The sequence below is a fragment of the Grampus griseus genome, assembly GCF_964374135.1.
Source record: "Grampus griseus genome assembly, chromosome: X".
NCBI lineage: Eukaryota > Metazoa > Chordata > Mammalia > Artiodactyla > Delphinidae > Grampus > Grampus griseus.
In genome coordinates, this window is record NC_138999.1 from 128,342,790 (window position 1) to 128,363,387 (window position 20,598).

The following is a 20,598-nucleotide window of genomic DNA, read 5'->3' on the forward strand; positions in this document are numbered from 1 at the left end:
TGGTTCTATCTGTTTTGGCCATACATGGTAGACAGTGGTAAGCCTTAACTGTCCACATTAACCTCCAAGCCAATAAAGGGGTTGTGGGCCATGTTCAGAGATTAGCACTGGCTCCTGCCTTTGTTATCAGTACTTATGCCTAGTGGGCCCTGCTGTGGGCAGGGGAGGTGGCAGGCAGGACCACATGGGACGCAGCCTGGCTCCCTAGTGAGTCAGAATCATCTGATCTGGACCAGTCAACAATCATCCTTAGTCTGGAACTTTCAAATAGCCAAGGCTCTCACTACAGGCCATAGAGTCTCCTGTTCTTTCTTTAGTGGGCAGAGTGCAATAAAATACATGCTGTGCCCTCAGCTGAGGGAGACTGGCAGATTAAGATGAGCAACTGGACAAATGGCAGTGTTTGGCTCCAATGAGGATATACTCAGCAATGGGGAAAAGTAATTTTTTCTGTTGTTATTGTTTCTTCATTGAGATTCATAAATATTAATTGAGAGTCATGGCTTGGTAAGAAGGTTAAAAAAGAAGAATCCTGAAACACATGAAGGGGAGCCCTGGGGTTTGGGTGCATGGACACTTCCTAGGGTATACAGTGCTCTGGTTGCGGCACCGCCAATATCTACTGTTTGCGGATCATGCCCTTGATAGCTGACTCCCGATTGACATATGTGGCCCAATAGACCAGATTGAAAATGGCAAAGAGCACAGGAAAAATGATGCGGGAAATTTTGTCAACCTTGCTGACACTGTTGTAGGTCTTGGTCTCAGTTGGGATATCCTGCACGTAGGTGGTCTTGGGTGAAGCAATGATTGTCGGGGTTGAGGAGGCACTAGGAGCAGCGCCCTTGGAGATGGTGGAGAACTCAGTGTCCTTGGCCAGGTTGATGGGATAGGTGGTCCCCACGATGTTGAAGGTGGTGCTGGTTTTCTTTGTCGGGACTGCTGGTGTTTTCTTCTAGGGGCCAGAAAAAGTAGGGGAGAAGGGGGGAACAAAACAAAAGCTAATTAATCCATTATACAGAACACCTTCAGAGGCTGTGGGGAGGAGGCACCATGAGGGAAGTTAGGAAAGAGGGGCTATGAAGCCAATAGCACTGAGTAGCCAGGTTTGTGTCTGGGGATAATTGAAGATGAGTTTGAAAACAGAAAATTTGCAACATCCTGGTTTACTAGCTATGTGGCTTTGGCCAAGTCACTTCTCTTAGAGCTTTAGTTTCTTCTTCTGTAAAATGAGGATCAAAATATTTTTCAGGGTTGTTGAGAGGGTCAGATTAAAAGTTGGTGGCATAAATAACTGGAAAACTGTGAAATCTTGGTCACATGTAGGGTCCTGTACAATAATGTGATTTGATCCTCACAGTAATCATGTGAGGTAAGTATGTGAGATTACTCCCATTTGACAGATGAGAAAACTCAGCCTCAGACTGAGTGGCAGAGCCCACACTAGCCACCTGGGCTCTCAACTTTTATCCAGGGCTGCACTGTACTGCTTTCTATAAGTATGAGACACTTTTTGGTTACCCGAGACATAACTCCAAAAGGCTTCAACCATCAAGTGGCACATCTCCTGTGAGGAAGAGAGCTTGGTGAGTCTGAAAGTCATTTCGTCTTAAAGACACATAAATACTATAGCATGTTTACATGCATCATTATAACAGTATCTCACCCTTCATGCACTGTAAATGTCCACTCTTGCAAGGCTGCAGGCAGGAGCCACAGCCTCCCCAGGGAGTTATGCAAATGCTTCCCTCTGACACAACAAAGGCAGGGATGCTGGGGGCTTGCTATGACACTACACTTTGTTTTCTTTTTCCAGATTATAAAAAAACTCAGTGGTAAACAAACATAGACACATGTGCCCATTTGTTCTCATATATATGACTTGTGTATACATGGACCTTCCATGTAGAAAAGAGAAAAGAAGACAAAGCTCAGGCCTGGATCAGAAGAGAGAGGCTGAGGAACAGGGGAGGACAAAGACAGTGGCTGAGGTCATAGTCTGAGTGCTGAGCTCATAGTGTTTGTTGCCTCACTTCCCTCTCTGGCCTTTTCTTCCTTCCATCTCTCTTTGTTTCTAGGGAAAAGTGGAGCTAGATGAGCTTCGAAAATACCCAGGAGTATTTGACAAAAAGTGACAACTAATTATGTTGCCCTGATTTCACACACCTCACATTGTTCCCTTAATGTTACTTTGCTTCCCATCATCTGTTTTACTTCTTTACTTCCTACTCGTTTCCTTCCTAGGTTTCTCTACTCCCACCCTCTCTTACTGACCCCCTTTCTCCTAATCTATTTCTATTTCTTTACTTCTTTACTTCAGAGTTCCCACCATTTTTATCGTTTTTTTTTTCTTTAGACCACACTGCCATTTATCTTCCTGATCCTAATAATAACTTCTGCCCAATATTTACTGAATATTTACTGGGCCAAGAACTATGCTAGGTGTTTAGGGATACGTAGGAAGGTTAAAAGTTCAGTCCCTGTTTTCTAGGAGTTTACAGTCCAGCAAGGGAGAGAGCCTTGTGAACACATCATTGCCATATAATGTGATAAGAGTTCTAAGAGATATGAACAAAGTGTGATGGGAATTCAGTAGAGGGAGGGGCAAAGTACCTACAGGTGCTGGAAAAGGTGGCTCAGAGAAGGCAATGAGGTTGGTGAGCTGGGTTGCAAAAGATGAGCAGGAGCTCACCAGATGAAGATGTAGCAAAGGCCAGTGCACAGGCCAAAGGCACTGCTTATTTGAGGGATGACAAGTAGTTTGCTGTAGTTGGATGACAGTGTGCATGGTAAAGGCCTGCCTGTGCTGGCTTCAGGGTTTTCATCAGAGAGGGGAAGGGGAACAAAAAAGGGGGTGCTGGTTTAAGTAAATGAGCAGTCTGACTAATGGACATTTAAAAAGCAATACTGTTCTTTCTCCTTGAGGATTGTAGTCACATTGCTACAAGTGGAGGGGGACAGAACTCTAAGGCTTCTAAGAACTGCGTAAATGCTTTAAATACTGTATGGGACTCATTTATAATTAGCAAATTCATTGTGAATACAGTCCTGCTGCTAAATGCCTCTGCTATTAAATAAAGGAGCACTTCACTTGTTTGCCTGCTTACTTATTAATTTGCTTAGTAATCTCTTTTTTTTTCATGGGTACACAAGAAAAAAAGGAAAAAATGGAAAGAAAAAAACCACTACCCTGACTTTGCTAGAAGCTTTCACACTCACATATATTATTTCATTTAGTCATCTTATTAGCTGGTTACAACCAAGTCTCTGAAATAATCATTCTGAACAGCAAACACTTTATTTAGCTCTGTAGGCACTTTGTGTTCTATAGGTGGAGAAACAGCAGTTGACTTAATCGCAGATTTTTTAAGTAATAAAAGAAAATTACCTTTTAATTTCCCTTGCCCTTTCCATCATGGCACATTTTAATCAGCCACTATAATTTTTACCTAAATTGTCAAAGAAGGGAAATCAAAGCCAAAGTTGTAGTGCTGAGAAGACAGAAGCAGGAGGCAGAGATTAATGGTTAATAATTCCCATTTCTGCATCTAGTTTTCTAATAATTCTCTATGCCCTGGAATTTGATAGATACAAACTAGTGACTTAACTTTGACCAAGATGCAATTCTGTTCTTACCTCCTTAGCCAATGCCAGGCTCTTAGCTACATGATAGATGTTTACAGAATGAAAAATTACCCCCCAAATAAAGATTCTTGATGTGATTTCTAGTTTTTTCCTCCTGAGTCTTGACCTCTCCTATACAGACAGCATATCTCTATAGTTCATCCTGGAGTAATTCCCATACCACCAAAATGAAATTGACTCTTCCAAATTCCTCCAAGCATTTTGACCTGAGGACAAGGACACTTTTCTTTCTAGAAGGCCACCTCATGTGGATTTTGGAATGAGGTAATGAAAACTTTTATGGATCAATGCATGTCCAACTCATGAGTTTTTTTCAGATGGCACTCATGTTTATTATTTCCAGAAGTGCTAATTAGAGAGTTATTTGAAGCCCTGAATGTACCCGAGACCACCAGGACCTCAGAGTATATGCAGATATGGTCCTGTGACTCTGTGTTAACCCCGTAACATTCATCCAGCTTTCCTGAACCCCAGTTTTCAGAAGTGGGGCAAAGTAATGGAATATATGCTATGTTGGATTCAAAGACAAATCAGACAAAGACCCAATTTTTAAATGCAAACAACCCAATTTTTTAAATGGCAAAGGACTTGAATAGACTTCAAACATCTTCTTCTCCAAAGAAGATATAGAATTGGCTAATAAGCATGTGAAAAGATCCTTAATATCACTGGTCATAAGGGAAATGCAAATCAAAACCACAGTGAGATACCACCTTACACCCATTAGGGTGCCTACTATCAACAATAAGAGCAATAAAATAAAAAAAGAAAATAACAAGTGTAGACAAGGATATGGAGAAATTTGAACCCTTGTTTACTGTTGGGAATGTAAAATGGTACAGACGCTATGAAAAATGGTATGTCAGATCCTCAAAAAATTAAAAATAGAATTAAAATATGACCCAGCAATTCCACTTTGGGGTATATACCCTGCAAATTTAAAGCAAGGTCTTAAAGAGATACTTGTACACCCATGTTCATAGCAGCATAATTCTCAATAGCCAAAAGATGAATGCAATGAAAGTCCATCCATACAGTGGGATATTATTCAGCCTTTAAAAGGAAGGAAATTCTGACACAGGTTACATGAATGAACCTTAAGGACGTTATGCTACATGAAATAAGCCAGTCACAAAAAGACAAATACTGTGATCCCACTTATATGAGGCACTGAGAGAAGTCAGATTCATAGAGACAGAAAGTAGAATGGTGGTTGCCAGGGGGAGACTGGAGGGGAGAATGGGAATTTCTGGTTTCATGGGGACAGAGTTTCAGTTTTGCAAGATGAAAAAGTTCTGGAAGTTGGCTGTACATTGTGAACGTACTTATTAAAATTGGTTAAGATGGTAAATTTTAGGCTGTCTAATGAGGAACAGTAATTAAAATAAGAGAGAACTAAAATATAAGGGAGAACATAAGAATTATACAGAAAGGCACAAATGCTGAGTCAAGTGAATTCAAAAGAGTAAGGGAGCATGCTGGATCAGGAAGAGGTCAGTAAGCCAATAGAAAGGGGAGAAAATGCAGGTGGAAGAGAAGTAATCACTGGCACCAGTTTACTGAGAGGGTGGGAGATATCCAGAGCATATGTGGGGAGGTACCTGGGGCCAGATCACAGCTAAGGAAAGAGCGGATGAGACTCAGATACTATCTATGGTTTATCAATTTTGTTTATCTCTTCGAAGAACCAACTTTTAGTTTCATTGATCTTTTCTATTGTTTTTTTAGTCTCTATTTCATTTACTTTTGCTCGGATCTTTATGATTTCCTTCCTGCTACTAACTTAGGGTTTTGTTTGTTCTTCTTTTTCTAGCTCCTTTAAATGTAAGATTAGGTTCTTTATTTGAGATTTTTCTTGTTTCCTGAGGTAAGCTTGTATTACTATAAACATCCCTCTTAGAACTGCTTCTGCTGTATCCCAAAGATTTTGGATCACTGTGATTTCATTTTCATTTGTCTCCAGGTATTTTTAAATTTCCTCTTTGATTTCTTCAGTGATTCATTGGTTGTTTAGTAGCATATATTTTAGCCTCCATATGTTTGTGTGTTTTGCAGTTTGTGTGTGTGTGTGTGTGGTTGGTTCCTGCTCACATGGTGTTACAGTCAGAAAAGATGCTTGATATGATTTCAATTTTCCTAAATTTACAGAGGCTTGTTTTGTGGCCTAGCATGTTATCCCTCCTGGAAAATGTCCCATGTGCACTTGAAAAGAATGTATATTCTGTTGCTTTCAGATGAAATGACCTATAAATATCAATTAAGTCCATCTGGTCTAATGTGTCATTTAAGACCAGTGTTTCCCTATTAATTTTCTGTCTGGATGATCTGCCTGTTGATGTAAGTGGGGTGTTAAAGTCCCCTACTATTATTGTGTTACTGTCAATTTCTCCCTCTATGTCTGTTAATATTTGCTTTATGTATTTAGGTGCTCCTATGTTGGGTGCATATATATATTTACAATTATTATATCTTCTTTTTGGATTGATCCCTTGATCATTATGTAATATACTTCCTCATCTCCTCTATCTGTCTTTATTAAAGTCTATTTTGTCTGATATAAGTATTGCTACACTGGCTTTCTTTTCACTTCCATTTGCATGGAATACTTTTTTTCCATCCCCTCAGTCTGTGTGTGTGTCTTTAGATCTGAAGTGTGTCTCCTGTAGGCAGCATATATATGGGTCTTGTTTTTTTATCCATTCAGCTACTCTGTCTCTTTTGATTGTATCATTTAGTCCATTTACATTTAAAGTAATTATTGATATGTATGTTCTTATTACCATTTTGTTAATTGTTTTTGTCTGCTGGTGGGTGAGGCTGGTCCCAGGGCTAGAGCAGGCTCACTGGAGAGTGAGGCCAGAGCCTGGGGGGTTCTGAGGCTGGTGCCTGCCCACTGGTGGGTGAAGCTGGGTCCCAGGGTCTCTGGCTGGAGGTCCCTGGTCTGGTGCCTGCACACTGGTTTGTGGGGCAGATCCTGTGCCCTCTGGTGGACAGGGCCATGTCCAGGGGCAGCTGTGGGCTCAGGGGATCTTAAGGCAGCCTGTCTGTTGGTGGGTGGGGCTGTGCCCATGCCCAGTTAGTTGCTTGGCATGAGGTGTCTCAGCACTTTTGCCTACAGGCAGGGATGGGTCCTGAGGCTTATAAGCTAGAGGGAGGATTTCACAATGGTGCTTACCAGCACCAGTGTCCTCATAGTAGAATCAGCTCCCCAAATGGCTGCCACCAGTGTCTGTGTCCCCAGGGTGAGCTGCAGTTGCCTCCTACCTCTCTGGGAGACTCTCCAGATCAGCAGGTAGCTCTGACCCAGGCTCCTATTACTGCTTCTGCCCTGGATCCCGGAGCAAAGAGTACAGTTTCTACTTCCCACAGCTCTCTGGGACTCTAGAGAGTAAGCCCTTCTGGTCTTCAAAGCCAAATGCTCTGGGGGCTCGTTTTCCCAGTATATGACCCACAGGCTATGGAGCCCAACATGGGGTCAGACCCCTCTCTCCTTGGGGAGAACCTCTGCAATGGTACTTATCCTCCTGTTTGTGGATTGTCCACCTGGGTTTATGGAACTTGCCTATATTGCGACTCCACCCCTCCTATCCATCTTGTTTGGTTCCTTCTTCATACATTAGTTGTAGAAGATCTTTTCTGGTACATTCCAGTCTTTTTCATCAATGGTTTTTCTGCAAATAGTTGTGATTTTGGTGTGTCCATGAGAGGAGTTGAGCTCAGGGTCTTTCTACTATGCCATCTTGGCTGATCCACCTGTTTGTTTCTGTTTCAATCGATTCACCAGGGATAGAGTGTGACTGTTGTCAGGGCATTTACACCTACTTTAGAAAAGGGTGGGAAGGCCACCAGTTTATGAATACAAGTTAACCCACAGTGAATATCATTCACCCCAGAGAGAAAATATCAAGTGGTGACTCAATTTGTGGCTATTTTTACAGGAATGCCCCCAATTTTTTTTAACATTTTTATTGGAATATAATTGCTTTAAAATGGTGTGTTAGTTTCTGCTTTATAACAAAGTGAATCAGCTATACATATACATGTGTTCCCATATCTCTTCCCTCTTGCATCTCCGTCCCTCCGACGCTCCCTATCCCACCCCTCTAGGTGGTCACAAAGCACGGAGCTGATGTCCCTGTGCTATGTGGCTGCTTCCCACTAGCTATCTATTTTACATTTGGTAGTATTTATAAGTCCATGCCACTCTCTCAGTTCATTCGAGATTACCCTTCCCTCTCCCCGTGTCCTCAAGTCCATTCTCTACATCTGCATCTTTATTCCTGTCCTGCCCGTAGGTTCTTCAGAACCTTTTTTTTTTTAGATTCCATATATATGTGTTAGCATGTGGTATTTGTTTTTCTCTTTCTCACTTACTGGGACAACATTAAATACACCAACATTCGAATTATAGAGGTCCCAGAAGAAGAAGAGAAAAAGAAAGGGACTGAGAAAATATTTGAAGAGATTAGAGTTGAAAACTTCCCTAATATGGGAAAGGAAATAGTCAATCAAGTCCAGGAAGTGCAGAGAGTCCCATACAGGATAAATCCAAGGAGAAACATGCCAAGACACATATTAATCAAACTATCAAAAATTAAATACAAGAAAAAATATTAAAAGCAGCAAGGGAAAAACAACAAATAACACACAAGGGAATCCCCATAAGGTTAACAGCTGATCTTTCAGCAGAAACTCTTCAAGACAGAAGGGAGTGGCAGGACATATTTAAAGTGATGAAAGGGAAAAACCTACAACCAAGATTACTCTACCCAGCAGGGATCTCATTTAGACTTGACAGAGAAATTAAAACCTTTACAGACAAGCAGAAGCTAAGAGAATTCAGCACCACCAAACCAGCTTTACAACATATACTAAAGGAACTTCTCTAGGCAGGAAACACAAGAGAAGGAAAAGACCTACAATAACAAACCCAAAACAATTAAGAAAATGGTAATAGGAACATACATATCAATAATTACCTTAAATGTAAATGGATTAAATGCTTCCACCAAAAGACATGGACTGGCTGAATGGATACAAAAGCAAGACCCATATATATTCTGTCTACAAGAGACCCACTTCAGACCTAGGGATACATACAGACTGAAAGTGAGGGGATGGAAAAAGATACTCCATACAAATGGAAATCAAAAGAAAGCTGGAGTAGCAATTCTCATATCAGACAAATTTTTAAAAGCCATTAATGATAAGAAACTAAACTTTTCCAAACTATGGATGGAAGTTGAGCATTTTCTCTAATGTAAAATAAGATAAAATATTATTCTAGAGCATTCAAATATACTTACCTGAAAATAAGAAAAAAAAACATAAGAATTACTGTGTTTCCAAAATTTAGGTAAGAATTTATGAATACTTTAAAAGCAGTTCTAAGAATAATAACTGTCTTCTTTTTAAAAGCAGAGGTTTATTTCTTCATCTTAATTTGCTTTATTTTTAATTTTCAAAAAATTGAATCAAGGTAATAATGCACCTAGTTAAAAAGAAATAAATGTAAAGACTTATAATGAAAACCAGGAAAGTCTTATCCCCATGTATCCCAACCTTGTCCAGCAATTCATAATTATTTTTAATTCTCTTAGCTGATACTTCTAACAGTTATTTATATATTTCTAAATAATATGCTTATACTGCTATCTGTTTTGCACATAACCATTCATCTTTTCATGATAATGATTTACCTCACTTATGCAACCCTTCCTCCATCTTCCAATACAATTATAACAATATTTTTAGTTCAATCAATAATAAATCATATCATTATAAATGACTATATAAATACCTCTAACCTCTTGCTACAAACTGCACTGGTTCCTCTCCAGGTGTGCTTGCTGCATAGATTTCATCTTACGTATTCCCTTCATCTATCTCCTCTGTAGGGTACCCTCTTCTCTGGATCCAATGTCGTTCCCTTTTTTGTTCTGTTCTCTTGTTTTAGTAGAACATATCCTCCAGTATTTTCCTAAGGTGGAATGCATGGGAAGTGACATTTCTGAGTTCCTGCAGGTCTGAAAATAACTACTCTACCTTTTCACTTAAGTGATACTTTGGCTAGGCATAGGATTCAAATCCTCAGATTTAGGGTTTACAACTCCACTGTCATTCAGCATCCAATGTAGCTGAGAAGTCTGATGCCATTCTGCTAATCATTTCTTTGTAGATAACATTTACTCTCTTTCTAGAATCTCTTTCGACTATCATTTATCCCTGGTTTTCTAAAATTGCAAGATGATGTCACTTTATGTGGGCCTATGGGGACAGTTTCAATCTGGATGCTTATATCTTTCCATTTGTAAAGATGTCTTGTTCTTTGTTAATTTCCTTTGCTCTCGTTTCTCTGTTCACTCATTCTGCAGCTTCTGAGTTGGATGAATTTTCTGGATTCATCTCTAAGCCCCTTAACCTTTTCTTTTACATTCTCCATTTATTTCCTTTTTACCCTACTTGTAGGGAGATTCTCTTCAGTTTATTTTCCCACCTCTCTATTGAAATTTTTATTTTGGCAGTTATTTTTCATTTCAAAAGCTCTTCTTTATTCTCTGATTTCCTTTTATATTAGCATCCTATTCTTATTTTATGTATGTATTTACAACTATAAGATAAAATTTACTTTTGTTTTTCTTAAATTCTCTTTAATTCCCTGAATTATCTCTGTTCCTGCCAAGATGAGTTTTGTTTTTGTTTTTTTTTAATCTTTTCTTTTTCACGTTGAAAATTTCACTTTGGTAATCCTTGGTATCCCAGTTTTATTTGGCAACATAAAAGATGTCTGTATGCTCAGTGTACCTGAGCTGGGCTTGCTGATTTGCAAACTATGATTTAAGAAGATTATTTGGAAGGAGGTCATTTTATGGGGTACTCCAAAATGTCACTATGTAGAGGTCTTTTCTCTGGAGACATTCAGCTTCTTTAGAAGAGAAGCTTCTGCTGTTCTTCAGGAAAGTATACATCTGGCTGTAGACATTTTACATGTTGGGCAGGCTCTGGGGTCTTGACTACTTTGTGCACAGACTTTTAGCCAATCCCCCTAATTGCAGCCCCATGATTTACTGTCTGCTGTACCAAGCACCTTGAATACTGAGTTTCTCTGGGGTTCTATCTTACTCCAGCTTGATAAATCAGTTCTTATTCTCTCTTTCCCCATTCATTTTTCTTGAAAAATGCATTACAGTCTCTTGTCTGACTGAAATCCTTCTCCAGATCTCCTGGTACTTGTGGGTTTAAACCTATTTTATTTCTTTACCCTCATTTTAATGGAATTTTTAAAGGAAGCAGTGATAAAACATGTAGTTGTTCCTCAGAAGCCCAGAGTTCATCTATTTTGCAGAGTGCTATTATAAGGTAGTCGTTAGTCATTTGTCTTCATTTGAAAATGAATTTTTGTTCCTACCTACCCCTTCTTTTCCTTTCCTTTATCTTTCCCCTCACATTTTATCTAATCCTTGATCATAGTACAGATCAGAAATAGATTTTTGAATCATTTTTATTAGTTTTAAACAGTTTTGTGCTCACCCATTCTAGCTTTGTGAGGCAAATAAGGTTTAATATGTCTCTTTAAAGAAGGAAAAAAGCAGAATAAGTTATGATTAAATTTCACTATTTTTACTTTTAATGCACTTCATTTTTTTGTCCTGTGGGTCAGTGGTTCTCACTGTTAGTTCATTCATATTGTAGCAGTGTAGACAAAGCACAGCACCCTCACATTAGAGATCCATTTTTACACATTCCATTGGTTTTTTTTCAAATCTCATAATCAACATCCTTTCAATAACTTAAATAGATTGACCATGGAGAGGGACTAAGGAGGACGACTGAGATCACCATCTTTGCAGAAGACTTTTAGATCATTCTTTTTGTTCTCTTTTTTTCATTTTCAGTACTCCTTGGAATTAGAGAAACAGTTATCATTTTTGACATCTACATTTACAGTTTCTTAATCTATTCTAGTGCTCTCTGTACCTTCAAACCACCACTGCATCTCTTCCCAGTCACAAAAAAAAGTCTACCATATTTTTCACAAGGTATCCATGACTGCCTTTCAGATATCTGAAATTAGCAATCATCATCCCCTTAATGCATTTGTCCCTTCTCCACTGTAGTAACCAAACTGGAACAGCATATTTTAAACATGGTCCAACCTGTACAGAATAAAAGGGGCTTATCATCTCACTTGGTCTAGGTAACTTCTAACTCAGACTCAAACAAAATTTGGCTTCTCAAGAGTTATACCACATGGATGGCTTATATTAAATTTGCCATTTTCCTATATCCCAGCATCTTATTTATAATATACAATTTTTGTTAAGTTTTTTTTTATCCTAGAACTAACTTTTTTAGAATCTATGTGTAAGAATATATACACTACCACGTATAAAATAGTTAGCTAATCGGAACCTGCTATAAAGCACAGGAAGCTCAGCTTGGTGCTCTGTGATGACCAAGATGGGTGGGATGGGGGGTTAAGTGGGAGGGAGGTCCAAGAGGGAGGGCATATATGTATACATGTGGCTGATTCACTTCATTGTACAGCAGAAACTAACACAACATTGTAAAGCAATTATGGTCCCATAAAAAAATTTAAAAAGAAAATAAAATGTTAATCTGTTGATTTCAGCCTGTTCTTTCAAACTTCAGAAATTCTCTTTGATTCTAATTCAGAAGATACTCCTCTTCATTAATGCCAGTTTACAAATTTGAATCTCCTACATTCTATATCTTCATTTAAGTCACAGATGACAGCATTTAAGAGGGAAGGGTCAAGGACAAAGCCCTGTGGCTTATCACAGGAACGTCCATTCAGGTTGATGACCCTCCATCAATGAATTATATTTGACTTCAGTTGGTCAACCAACTACATCAGCATAATTGTATTACTTTTTCTACTGCTGTTTCTTCTTCATGAAGACATAATTTTAAAAAGTTAGTCAGATGTCTTTTCATGAATTTTCTTAAGGTTAGTTTGGCATAATTTCTTCTTAGTGAGCTCAGACTGGCTATCAATAGTTAGTGCTAACTGCTCTTAAAACATCTGTATAATAATATATTCTAGGGAATTTTCAGTTTAATATGTCAGAGTAAGGACATCTTTGCTCCCTTTTCTTCTCTGTAACCAATCAAAATTATAAGAAAAATGAGATATAGAAACCAAAACTCTACCTTTGATGAAAATTGAAAGCATTTTCTCATCCCAAAAAGTAAGGGCTCCCAAATGCAGTAAAAATTGTATCAGGGTGAAGAAGACACAAATGCACTAAAAATTGTATCAGGATGAAGAAGACACTGAGGATGCCTACTGTTCTGGATTTCAGGCCAAGAATAGAGTCCTAAAGGTGGGTGGCAGGACCTGAGTGAGAAAACAAATGACCCTTGTTTTGAAACAAAATGGTTTTAAGGCTGGTAGTGAGAACATCCTGGAATACTGTTTGACCACCACAGAGTAGAGAGGAGGTAGAGACTGGAAAAATTAGAGGATACAATACTACACATATGCGCATGCACACACTCTCACACACACACACACACACACACACACACACACTATACCATACATAGAGGACTTTCTTGTGAGTTATTTATAAGAATTTATATAGATAACAGATCATGGTCAAACTACTCACTTTCAACTACATACTCTCAACTACTCACTACCATCCTACTCATTCTCTCAGTCCCTCCCCAAAATGATACTTTCACACATAGCAGTGCTAGTAAAGAACTCCTCTAATACAACTTCAAGTAACAATTGAAAAACAATAATATGGTATTGATGCAAAATATGTTACAAGGAGAAGAAATAACCAATAAAGGACTGTGTAACAACACACAAAACAAACATAGAATACATGAAAAGCTAAGTCAGCAGAAATCATAAAATGAATATAAGGAAAAATAATACTGCTATAGAAATGAAGGAGAATAGGCATGGGTGAAAATGTTCAGAGACATGGAAGACACACTTGAGAAAAATGAGAAAAATGAAATGGAAAATAACAGTTACAAATTACTAGAGAAAAATGGTAGATATGGAGGACAAAGTTCTATTATATGTATAATCTGCACTTCTAGGAAGATAACAGATCAAAGATATGTTTCAGGAAAGCTTTCCTGAAACAAAGACACTTGTGAATCCTTAGGCTTAAAGGGCAACATGCTGTCCTAGGAAAAATTCATAAAGATAGATCAAGATATATCCTTGTAGGGCTTCCCTGGTGGTGCAGTGGTTGAGCGTCCGCCTGCCGATGCAGGGGACACGGGTTCGTGTCCCGGTCCGGGAAGATCCCACATGCCACAGAGCGGCTGGGCCCGTGAGCCATGGCTGCTGAGCCTGTGCGTCTGGAGCCTGTGCTCCACAACGGGAGAGGCCACAACAGTGAGAGGCCCACGTACCGCAAAAAAAAAAAAAAAAAAAAAAAGATATATCCTTGTAAAGTAACTGGTATTTGTAAATAAAAGACACATTCATATGGGTTTCTAGGCCATAAAATCACCCCTCCCCCATTATGTGAGAGATTCTCAGGCAGGTTTTAAATTTCTTCACACCAACATTCAGTGCTAGAACTGAATATAGCAGCCAATGTCTATGTGGACATCAGAGAAAGAGAATGTGACCCACAAATTGTACAACAGCCCAAATATAATTTAAGTATAAACACAATTGACAGATAATTTTACACATGTAAGATGGTAAGAAATATGGTTCCCATGAACCCTTCTTAAAGAAACTTCCAGAGGACAGTCTTGAGATAACTAAGCAATGAACAAAAAAATGGATAAAAGGACTATTTTGAGAAAAGAGCCTATGTAAATGTAAAACTATGACTAAGCAACTATAGAAATTATGGCTGCATAAAAGCATGTAAATGCTATAAAACTTGACAATGCAGAAAAAGTAGTATAACAAATAAAAGTTGGGAGATGACAGGGACTGGTTATTTCTTCATAATTTATAGCAAGGAGTTAATAAATTCTATCTAAATAAATAGTTAAAATCTATTCTAAAATTTTTCCAACTCACCAGTCTATATTCTATGGAATCTATTCCTCCGGTTTGAAAAGTCTTCATTATGTTTTCTCTTCTCCATGATTCTTCAAAGAGTACTAGAATGGTTCTGGGACCATATCTGCCAGTTCTTTTTAGCATCTTGGGTTAGTCTTCATCTAGAGCTAGAGATCTGAGCTCTTTTAAAGTAGCCAAGGACAACAATCTTGATTTCACTGTATTCATGTTTTTATTTTTACCAATTCCAGGTGGTTTACTGGCATTTTCTCTCTCTTTTTTCTTCCTTCCCATCCACTAATCCAATTAACATTTATTCAGCTTTTACTGAGTCAGATGCTGTGCAAGGATACTAGCTAGTTAGAAAGAATGCAGACAAGCCCCTGCCCTCAAGAAGTTCAGTCTAGTGAGGAAGCAGACAAATAACTCTAATACAAATAAATGCTCTTAATATCATGAGCACCCTCCCCCCACCTCAAGAAAAGCTAAAGGTATCTGCATGATTCTGGAAATATTCTATGGAGAAAATAGCACTTCATCTGGGTCTTAAAGACTAAGCAGGTCTTTATCAGGCAGGAAAATAAGAAAAGAACATTCCAGGTAGAGAGTAAAAAATAAGCAAAGACATAGAAGGAATGATGATCACTTTTGTTTGATGGTAATGGGAACATACTGGAAAAGTGAGGGGCAGAAGTGGCCCTAGAGACTGTTTTCTGGGTTGAAGATAAAGTCCACTCTTCTGGGTACAACAGGTTCCCCTTGGGTTCAGCAGTATCACACTTATGTTTGATCCCTCACCACAAGACATCAGCCCTCCATGATACCTACCCTCTTTTCTTTGCCCCCAGCAAACACTCCACACTGCCAAGAAGCACTCCAGTTGAGAATTGGATTGATGACCCCAGTGAATAGCACACAGCCCTGGCCAGTTCCCACAGGCTGCAGGCTGCCCACTCCTGGTTCCAATACAGTTCTCTCAGGGAGTGCTTCCCAGCCCCCACCCTTCCTGTATCTTACCTTCATTTCCAGGGCCTCTGGCACCTTCTTGCCTTCCCAAGCCCAACTCCGCTTTGTGAAGTAGTTGACAGTGGCAAATTCAATCAGCGCAGAAAATACAAAGGCATAACAGACGGCTATGAACCAATCCATGGCCGTCGCATATGCCACTTTAGGTAAGGAGTTTCTGGCACTGATACTCAAGGTGGTCATGGTGAGAACAGTGGTGACACCTGGGGAGAGAGAAAATGACAACCAGTTGCCAGTGAAAGACATTTAGAGTATATCTGATGATATCACCAACTTCCTGCTTGAAAGGAGGAGCTACACCCCACCCAAAATGGCCCCTTTAAAGTAAAAACCAGAGAATGTCAAAACAGAATGGTTCTGCCTAGTAACCACCCCATCCCAATTATCACAGGAATAGGAATCTCCAGCATAGCACTTAAAAGTTGTCCTCTAACCTCTGCTTAAACATTTCCATTGAAAAGTAGGTAACCTATTTCATTGTAAGAGAGCTTTCTAATTAGAAAAATCTACCTTATGAACTGAAACCTGCCTTTCTCTAACTCCTGACACACTGACTGATCTCAGAGCTCTCTCTGGCGACACAAGAAAGAAAAGTCTGCTTCTTCATTTCTGGGACAGGACTTCAGAGAGTTGGAGAGGGTGGCCATAGTTCCTTGTGTGTCTGTTCATCTCCAGAACATGGCCAGTTCCTTCTTTCATTTCTCTTCCTTCCCCATTCTGGTAGTTATCTTCTGAACAGACCAGAACTGAGCCCAAGACTCAGGACATAGTCTGGGCTTAGTAGGAGTTTCATTTCCCTTATTGTGAACACTATTCTCCTAATAACACAACAAACTATTGTGGAAAATTGTTCTTCAGCTGCATCACAGTCTAGGTCCTATTGAATTTGTGAACAATTAAAACTATTCTAACATCTGTTTCTTATGAGTTTTGCCAAACCACAGCTTGCTTTTAAATGGATTGATTCTTTTTCTTGGTGGTGTTTATTAACCTAAATTTAAGGCTTTCTTTTATTCACTTTTAAATTCTATTAAAAATTTATTTCTAATCTGTTCATATATTAGATATACATATGAGCTATATAGTGTTGTGGTTAACAATATGAGCTTTAGAGTCAAACTGAAATAGACTCAAATTCTGGCAATCCCACTTACTTGTAATATGACCTTGAACAAGGTGTTTTACCCCTCTAAGTTTTGTCATATGTAAAATGTGTGTGATGATACCAGACTCAGAGATTTGTTGGGGAATCAAATGAGATAGGTGATGTTCATAAAGCCCACAGTACAATATCTGGCACAGAGTACTCACTCAATAAATAGCAGCTTCTATAATTAACATCACTCTTATTTTTACTCTTGTTATTAACAATAGTATTGCCATAATTATATAATTAATTATAGTAGTCTAATTATAATCACATTTTAACAACAGTAATTTTATAATTGTTAGCAAGAGTATTCTAGTCTTGAATATCTACACTAGAAGCAGGAAGTCCTCAGTTCTGCCACTTACTTGCTTTGTATCTTGGGCAATTTCTTTAATCTCTCCTTGCCTTTTTCTCCCCATCTATGAATATTCCCTACTGTCTCTCCCAGAATTTTGATGGTGCAGTTGTGTACCCAAAATCATCCAGAATTGAGGAAGAAGGAATAGTCAGAACCTCTTTCTGATTCCTCAAGAAGACGGGGAATGTGACCCTCATGAGCCTGGGTCAAGTAGGGCATGGAAGGTAGTCGTAATGGGGTGAGAGATGTTACACAGAGAAGCAAGCAGATATGGCCTATTAACTATTAACTCTACCCAGAGAGACAGCCATGTGTGCTGCAGCCTCTGGACCCTCTTTTCATATCTTGATTCCTTGAGTACCTTACTTACATATTTACTATATAAATGAAAATCCAGACTGGAAAAGACTTAATACAGTTTCAGCAGACAGATTCTAAAGGAGCAGCTTTGCACAAACTAGGCAGAGAGTTAGAAAAAACACATTTTAAGCCCTGTCAGGAATTAGCCATACAGCTAGCACCTCATAACAAACTATCTGAATTTGTAGCCTGGTAAATTCTGAGAATGGATCTAAGGCTCAGTAACCCTCTGATCACACTGAGCAAGAAGTGATTCACAGAAGAAACAAATTATCTCATTTATGGTTATCAGCAAATGCAATTGTCCACACTCGCACATTTATAGCAGTGCCAAAGCATGGATGGCGGGAACTATATTGCAACACAAGTATTTATGTGCCATATCTCAGTAGAGATGTTTAGAACTCTAGTCTGTAAGGCTTAATTAAAACTGTCATCTTGTGAAGAGCTCTTAGCTAGTCAGAGCTGGTAGGACCCTCAATCAAGCATTTGGTGCACTTCATGGATGGACAAAGAGGTTTGGCATTTTAAAAGAGGTCCAGGCCTGCCACCCAGTGCTTCTCTTTCAAGACTCTTCTACAAAGTCTTTTTGTGACTGCCCTCCTCACTTCCTTTGAGCACTTCTAAAAGTCTAATATGCTTCTTTGATAATGAATGTCTGTCCCACTCAACTAAAGTTGCTTGAGATAATGCAAGATATTCTCCCCATCTCAAAATCCTTAACTTAGTTCAGATCTGTAGAGTCCTTCTTGCCCTATAAGCTAACATTCACAAATTCCAGAGATTAGGACATGGGTATCATTGGGGGCCATTATTAAGCCTACGACAGCCCTAGTTCTAATCCTTAATTTCACTCAGGCTAAAAGTCTTTCTTGTGTAACCTTAAAACTCAAATTCTTATCTACCAAGACTAGTAGTCCATCTATCCATCCATTTTCCTGCTACAACAGTATAAGCTCATGTGATTAACATTCCAGTTTTCACTTCCTTCTTCCATTTGGGCCACTGAGTATTTTCTTTCATTTCTTATGAGTTCAGATATTAAAAAAGAGTATTTTCTATATTTTATCTGCTTTTCTTAGGATTTTGTAGAGGAAGATTTTTCAGGGTATCTAGTTTGTAATATTTCCAAAAATTGGGCATCTTTAATCTACTCCTATATAGATTCTGCTCCCCCAACTCCACTAGAACTGTTCTTTTCAAATCACTAGCACCCAAGCATATCATGATACCCAACAGTTTTTATCTGCATTTTACCTAAACACACAGAATTCACCCCAGAGGATTATTCCCTTCTTCTTGAAACACTCACCTCTCTTGACTTCCATGATATCACACCCTTCTAATTTTTTTTCTTTTTTCTTACTTTACAGGTTATTATTTCTCTTCCTCCACTACTGTCTCCTCTTCTATCTGACCTAAAATGCTTCTTCTTTCTGAAACAACATCATTTACTCTCTAACTACACAGTAAAGCTTCGGGATATCAGTAGGAAATATCGGTAGAAAAGTCTTCTTTGTGAGTACTCAGTGTATCCAAGTATATGGAGACAGTTTAGTAGATTAAAAGAGTTAATTAATGTTTATCTCCTAAAAAACAATCTTACAGTGGGAAAAACAGGCAGAAAATGTTTTATGTGCTTTAAGTCCCCCAGGGAAAAGTGCTAATGACATGCAAATCTCTTCCTAGACAACAGTAAATTCCTACTGAAGAAAATTTCTCTAATTGTAAGTACTATTTTAAAAACCTTCCAACTCTGTATAGCTCTTACTGAATATCAGATAATTCATACTTTCAAAAGGCTAGAGGAGAAGCAGCAAAGTCAGATGGTCCTATAAAAAAAAATGGGTCATAAGAAAGCCCCGATCTACTTCTCTGTTGCCAGCTTAGTTTCCCACCCTTCACTTTCTCCAGCTCTGCCCACTAATTTCCTCTCCTTTTCACTGAAGGCTCCATCCCTCTCCAGCTCCTGAAGCAAACCTGACTGAGACAGGAAGCATTTCCGTAAATCTTAATACTCCAACACTCTTATTACCACTGCCTTTAAAGAATTCAGTTGCTAGAAACACCAAGATCCAGTGACTTAGTTACTAATGCTGAGCTCAGGTGTTCCTCACATTCACTCCAGTAATGGTTCTTCCACCTTCCTCACCCCTGCCCCTGCCACATTCTCCATAAAACAACACTCACCAAAGACCGTGCGGGCAGGGACAGACTCTCTGTTGAGCCAGAAAGACACTTGTGACAGAATGACAGTCATGATACATGGCAAGTAGGTCTGGATCACAAAGTAGCCAATTTTTCGCTTGAGATGGAAGTGGGTTGTCATGACGACATATTCTCCTGGAGAGTAAAATTAGACATTATGCAGCCAAATAAACATTGCTGGATCAAGGTGGGCCCCAATTCAGTTCACAAAGCTCCTTAACCTTATACTCAAAACAAGACATTGCAGCACCTCTCAGGTACATGTAACCAGATCTCTTTAATAATCATGAAGTAGTACAGAGGTGGGTTTTTTTATTTTTTGGTGAAAATGTTACCAAACGCAAGTCTGTGTGCCCAATGCACAGTGACACCAAACAATACTGAAACACATCGGAGTCTGGAGCAGAGAAAGGATTATTGCAGGGCCATGCAAGGAGATGGGAGGCTCACGCCTTAAAAACCCCGAACTCCCCAAAAGCTTTCCACAAAGCCCTTTTATAGGAAAGGTGAGGGAGGGATGTGGTTAGTTGTTGCAAACTTCTTGGTGTCAGATCCTTTGTTCTTGAGGTCAGGTCATGGTCAGGTCATGATGTTCCTGTAAACCTCCACCAAAATAAATGTTATTCTCTGTCCTGACAAGAAAAGGAAGGGGAGGCATTTATTTCGGTCTCCATGCCTCCTTGCAGCTTTTAACAAATCCCATAAGCAAAGCAATGTCATTACCGCTCAATTTACATGTTCAAGGTTCCAAGGCTCCGAGGTCAGGTCCTAGCTAAGAGGAGGGGGCACTCTGCAGGCCGGTCACCCTGTCTGGGAATGTTCATCCAGCACCCAGTC

At 39.1% G+C, this 20,598-nt stretch overlaps 1 protein-coding gene across 1 annotated transcript in view; it reads right to left on the minus strand.

The window, feature by feature from the left end:
- Positions 1-619: 619 nt before the first annotated feature.
- GABRA3 (gamma-aminobutyric acid type A receptor subunit alpha3) overlaps positions 620-20,598 on the minus strand; it is a gene marked incomplete at both ends in the record, with an annotated part of 150,684 nt that continues 130,705 nt past the window's right edge. The window contains 3 exons of the mRNA XM_082681362.1: positions 620-955; positions 15,677-15,888; positions 19,744-19,896. Of these exons, the coding sequence (XP_082537488.1) occupies positions 620-955; positions 15,677-15,888; positions 19,744-19,896 (701 nt within the window). The remainder of the gene's footprint in view (positions 956-15,676; positions 15,889-19,743; positions 19,897-20,598) is intronic.